The sequence below is a fragment of the Jaculus jaculus genome, chromosome 1, assembly GCF_020740685.1.
Source record: "Jaculus jaculus isolate mJacJac1 chromosome 1, mJacJac1.mat.Y.cur, whole genome shotgun sequence".
In the NCBI taxonomy this organism is placed as follows: Eukaryota; Metazoa; Chordata; class Mammalia; order Rodentia; family Dipodidae; genus Jaculus; species Jaculus jaculus.
In genome coordinates this window covers 57,645,006-57,651,269 of record NC_059102.1, presented here as the reverse complement: position 1 = coordinate 57,651,269, position 6,264 = coordinate 57,645,006, and the positions used below count along the sequence as shown (strand labels likewise).

General features: G+C 49.5%; 1 protein-coding gene across 1 annotated transcript; it reads right to left on the bottom strand.

Moving 5' to 3' along the window:
* Positions 1-958: 958 nt before the first annotated feature.
* Foxd4 (forkhead box D4) lies at positions 959-2,146 on the bottom strand. Its single transcript, XM_004673154.3, has one exon. It carries the CDS (start codon positions 2,144-2,146, stop codon positions 959-961), a length of 1,188 nt encoding a protein of 395 aa, XP_004673211.3.
* Between the last annotated feature and the right edge of the window lie 4,118 nt (positions 2,147-6,264).

Sequence of the window (6,264 nt, the reverse complement as noted above, 5' to 3'; positions counted from 1 at the left end):
CAAATCATTCCCCACCTGACTTGACAAACCTCTTTAGGAACCTGGGCAGTGCGTCCAGCAACGCGGGGCTGGCACGCCGCTACTGTAATCCTAGCACGGCGGAGGTCGGCCCGAGCTAAGTGCGGAGACTCTCTTTCCAAAAAGGACGGTGGGGTGGGGGGAGAGCGGAAAATATATTTACCGTTCCTTAACTCTTTCCTTCTAAAAGTTTCATAAGTATTAAACCTATTTTAGAAGGTAAAACTTGTTTAAATCTCAAAATATTACAAATTTTTAGGATCCACGTTGAAAATGTGTTATTCTTGCTCTCTATAATGACTGTTAATCATGGTGGTGATGGTGGGGGGAACCCAAAGTAATTGTGAGGAAAGAATAAGAAATTTCACTCAGAAAGCGAATAAGGAGACATACTGGGAAGTAACGGATGTGACGTCCCGATTTTATATTTATATATCTAGGCTTACTTTTGGTAGTTTTTTCATGGAGCATGGCACCGTCACCCACACACAGGTACGAGAATTAAATGTTCCGAAAGTCAGTTCTACGTATATTACATATCGATTTCGGGAAGGCAGAAAGCGTCAGCACACTTTGCATTTGACTTGGGAATACTTCCCAGGGAATGAGGAAGTGAAACCAAGGTTTTTGGCTTTTGGTTATTTTGTTTGTTTTGCCTCGGAAGCTGTTTTGTTTTTCTTTTATGACCAGAGCAAAATACCCGGCTCGTGCTCATCGTTCCTTGAGGAATGCGCCCATTTTAAAGAAAGACAGTGGAGACCACAACCTAGGGCAAAAACAGACAAGGCGGGACGCGGTGTCCCCGCCATGGACTGAGTTCAAGTTTAGACCATGCACAGGTGTACTTCGCAGGCGGTGAAAACCGGACAGCGAGTGGCTCCGCCTGTGCTCTGGCTCCAGGCGTGCCAGGAAGAGGTCAGGAGGAAACAGGGCGCGCAGGCTACTCAAAATGTGAGCGAGGTGCCCTCTCTGCCCGAAGGGTGGGCAGCGTGGACAGCCTGGAGGCCTCTGCGGCCGGCTGGTAGCTCAGCAGCGCGGCCACCGCAGACAGGTGCCGGCTCAGCAGCGAGCCTTTGCTGGGAGAGAGCTGCGGTGGCAACGTCGGGGCGTCTGCGGCGGGGACGTGCAATACAGGGGCGGCGGCCTGGGGGCGCCACAGACCCGAAGGGTGCGGTAGCAGGTGGCAGCAGCCCCAAGAGGCCGGGGGCAGACTCTGTGCGGCTCCGGTCGCCCCTCTGCTGACCCCGTGCATGATGCTATCGATGCTGAAAGAGGTGCCTGTGCCTCCCAGCCGAGATGCGGGGCCCGGCTCCTCTTCCCAAGCCGCAGAGCCGGGCAGCGCGCCCGAGCCCTCCAGGGCCGCACCTTCAGCTTTTCGGGGCGCTTCGGCGGCGTAGGCCGGGCTGGAGAGCAGCAGGTAGCGTAAAGGGTGCGGCTGCAGCAGCGCCGAGGAGGCGTAGGTCCCGGGGACCGGCTGCGGCTGGGCGGGGGCGCGAAGCAGGAGGCCCGGCTGGGGCCCGTGCAGGGCGGCGGCGGGCGCGCAGGGCCCGGGGAACGGGCGATGCGCGTGGCCTCCCGGGGGATGGAGGCGCTTGAAGCGCTTTCTGCGGCGGAGGAAGCTGCCGTTGTCGAACATGTCCCTGGAGGCGGGGTCCAGGCTCCAGTAGTTGCCCTTGCCCGGGTGGCCCGGCTCGCGGGGAATCTTGACGAAGCAGTCGTTGAGCGACAGGTTGTGGCGGATGCTGTTCTGCCAGGCGGGGAACTTGCGGCGGTAATAGGGGAAGCGGCCGCTGATGAAGGCGCAGATGCCGCTGAGCGTGAGGCGCCGGTGCGGGCTCTGCAGGATGGCCATGGTGATGAGCGCGATGTACGAATAGGGGGGCTTGGCGTGCGGGGCGTCGGCCGGGGTTGCCGCACTCCTCGGTGGCGCGGGGAGCCCGCGGCCGCCGCCCTCCGCGCACTGGCTGGGAAGCGCGCCCGCTCCCCGCCCCGGCTGCTGGGCAGGCTTCCGGATCGCCTCCGCGTCCTCGTCCTCCTCCTCTCCCAGGACGTCGAGCTCACCTCCGTCCGAGCTTCGGAGGCCGGGCTGAGGAGTGAAGCGAGGATGCGCAGCTCTTGGGAAGTTCATGGAGGAGCGGGTCCGGCAGGCCAGGGAACCCGACGGCCGGCCGCGCGCGTGGCTGGGGGTGGGATGTCCGAGGTGAGCGGCGGTAAAGCTCCCGGGAACTCCGTTAGCCTTCGATTTCTCCTCCTTTCCAACACCGCGCGGCAAAGGTGCAGTTCGTCTCTTATGACAGCTTCTATGCGACCCTGTATGGTAGAGTCCCCCTATATACCCTACCTCGGAGAGGGGCTGCGTCCTCCTGACGCTGTCCAATGACGAGGGTCTTCGAGCCCTTTCTCCCCAGCACACCCCCCATCAGTCCTAGTTTAACCAGCCAAAGGGCCCCAGCGTTGCCAGGATTCTATCAATGCGCCTTAAAACTGCGCAGATAAAAAACAGGTAGGAAAATAAGACATCAACAACCTCAACTTTCAGACCTCTCCTGTGCGCTGACTTTGGCGCTGGACCCAGGCAGACTGAAGGGATGTGTAGCAATAAAAGGCTGTAGTCTTTAGACGGTTAATCACCACTTTTCATTCGGGGCCTCTGTACTCATCCAGAATGGCGGCCTGCATTTTTAATGTTCCGAATACAGGCATGTCATCCACTCCAAACCAACAGACCAAGGGCAATGTTTCACGGTCCTTACTTCCTCCACACAAGCTTTCAAAATATTCTCTTTGCCTCAAATTTTCTGGAAAGGCTGACAAATCTTAGTCTAGAAAGGATTCCCACAGCCTCCTTATAGCACTGGTTCTTGAACTTCTTTTAACATTTAGCCACAGGAAAAATACATTTTATATCATTATCTTGCAAATACAAACATCTATGCTTAGAATAAATTACACAAAACGACATACCTGCACCAGTGAAAATTGGCTTCTTTTTTTCTTTTTAGCCATGGTCAACTAAATTGGTTTCACCATAAAGTCTTTTATCCCAAAGTGACCCTATAACCCAAACGGATGCCCTCCCTCAGTGTAAGGGTGCCTGATCCCCCCCCCCCCCCCCCCCCCCCCCCGTCCTGCCTTCTTTTTGGAAACACAAAGCAGTTTTACTGTAAGGACACTTGAAAGAAGAGTGTTTGGCTGTTCTGGGTCATCATTCCATACAGAGGACCAGGATGACAGCAGCTCCTGGACTACCTGAAATCCTTGGGCATTATTTGAATTAGTTCAGAAATTGAAGTTAGGGTAGACTACAACATGAATAGGGATCATATGATAAAATACTAAGTATAGTACATATTCATAACTTAAAACTCACCTACTCTGGAAAATTTCCAGGTGGCATTCAATACAATGTAAAAGAACACATTATTGATTGCCACATGTAGATCTTCCTTGGTTTGAAAAAATGATGACAAATTTCAGTGAAAAATCAGAAGCCAACTATCAGGGGGTTAAAAATCTGTCACAGGTAGTGTCATGCCTTTGGAAGGAAAAGTAGCTAAAAGTAGCTGGCACCTGCAGGGTAAAATCTGCAGCACAGCTCAGGGCAAGCCCTCTCCACTCCTGAGGGGCCACCCCCCCCCCCCGACTCTATTGTGTTCCCTGAAGCTTAAAGCAGGACAGATAACAGAAGGTTTGGGATTGGGACTGACAGATTTGTGTACCAATGACTGCATGATCCTAGGACTAAACAAAGCTCCAGGAGGGCCATGACAGGGGTCTCATTCAAATGTCCCCAAGCCCTCACCTCCTGCTGGAGGGGTGCAGCTCCAAGCCAGCCTAGGAACTACCTGGGGAAGGGAGTATTGTTAGTTTTCCTAAAGTCAACTTCTATGGGAATTTGGGTGATTTACAAATGAAAAGGTGGAAGGTGTAAAACCAAATCAACCCCCCACATTATGGGTGTTTTGTCAGAGAGGCACTAGAACAAACTGACAGAGCCTGAGGGCCAAAGCTGGGTAATCAGAGCAACAAAGAAGCTCTGGGTGATAACTTGGCTCAATTGCAGTGCTCAGATGGCTCAAGATAAATAACTGCTACATAAGTTAACAGAGTTGGAACAAGACAAAGGCCTCGCCGAATTGCAAGTAAATTCTGCAGATACTCCAACTTGAAGGCGAAGAAGTGCCCACTACTGCGAGATGGCCTGAAAATGCAACTTTCTTCCAGAAAGTGCAGTGTGGAAGGGGGAAGAAGTAACCCTTTGCAGGGGAGAAACCTGGTAAGACATTTAGGGCCAACACCACCAGTCATATGGCCTGTTGACAGCATCTTCATTTGATGTAATGAAAATGACATGTCCACCTTCCTCCAGGTCCCAATCATGAGAAAAACAGACAAACCCTACATTAAAGAGCATCATCTTATCCATATCCTTTACAACTGCCAAGGTCATCAAAATGAGGGAAAGCTAAGAAACTGCCAGAGTCAAGGGCAGTCTGAGAAGACATGGCTGCCAAAAGGAATGTCCTATCCTGGGAGGAATTCTTGAATAGGAAGAGGATATAGACAAGAATTCCAAACAAACTGTGGCCTTTGGTAAATATGTATTAGGACTGGTTCACTAGCTGTAACAAATAGACCATGGCATTACAAAATGTATGTATGGGGGAGATAAAGGAGACTGTAGCATTTGCTCAATTTTTCTATAAGCTTAAGCCGTTCTCTAAAAAAAAAAAAAAAAAAATTCAGAGCCAGGCGTGGTGGCACATGCCTTTAATCCCAGCACTAGGGAGGCAGAGGTAGGTGGATCACTGTGAGTTCAAGGCCATCCTGAGACTACATAGTGAATTCCAGGTCAGCCTCAGCTAGAGTGAGACCCTACCTCATAAACTAAAAAAAATAAAAATAAAAATAATTTAGCATTCCAGCCTGGGTGTGGCAGTGCATGCCTTTAATCCCAGTACTCAGGAAGCAAAGGTAGGAGGATCTGTGAATTCATGATAAGCCTGGAACTACAGTGTGAGTTCCAGGTCAGCCTGGGCTACACTGGGTTCCTAACTCAAAAGAACAGCAGCCAAAAAAAAAAAAAGCATTCCATTAACTTTTTTTTTTTTTTTGTTGTTGTTGTTGTTGTTGTTGTTGCTTTTGTTTTTTTGAGGTAGGGTCTCATTCTGGTCCAGGCTGACCTGGAATTAACTCTGTAGTCTCAGGGTGGCCTTGAACTCATGGCAATCCTCCTACCTCTGCCTCCTGAGTGCTGGGATTAAAGGCATGCGCCACCACACCCGGCTCCATTAACTTTTTAAAATATTTATTTATTTGTTTATTTAACAGCAAGAGAGAGGGAGAGAAAGAGAATGGGCACACCAGCACCTTTAACTATTGCAAATAAACTCCAGATGCATGAGCCTCCTTGTGCATCTGGCTTAGGTGGATACTGGGGAATAGAACCAGGTCCTTAGGCTTAACAAGCAAGCACCTTAACTACTAAGCTATTTCTCCAATCCCATTCCATTAATTAAAAAAAGAAAGAAAGAAAACTAGCCAAGTCTGTGATCCCAGCTACTTGAGAGCAGTTGGGACAAGAGGATCACAAATTCAAGACCTACTTGGGCTACAGAGTAAGTATAAGAACAATCTGGGCAACTTGGTAAGACATTATCTCAAGATAAAAGTTACATTAGAAAAAAAAAAAGCTGGGGGTATAGCTAAGTAGTAGCATGTGAGACCCTAGGTTCAGCTGCACACAGGGAAACACACACACACATACACGCACACGTGGAAAAAGGACTCAAGCCAAAATGTGGGAACTCATATATCCATCAGCTGGTTAGTGGATACACCAAACATAATATATCTACACAACATATTTATAAAGTGCTGATTTTACTGTACTATCAATTGTATCAAAATGGAGTTGTCATTCTACATGTATCAAAGCACTTCAGCAGTGAAAACCAAGTGGAATACTTTAGGAAATGGTCCATTACATTCACTTTAAATTAGAAAAAGGAGCTCTTACTGCCCCACTTCATGAACTTCTGTGGTGTTGCCTCAAGAATCAAGTTTTACCTCGGAGCTCCTGCAACACTTAAAATGAGGCGTAGAAGCCAGAAGGGGTGGCATTAATTTTGGAAAAAATAATGAAGAATGAGACAGTGTACCCTTCAAGGAATAAAGCCAACTTAAAATACAATATATAATCCAAAATAAACCAGTGGGGTGTCAGTCCACTCAGCAACAGCAGCA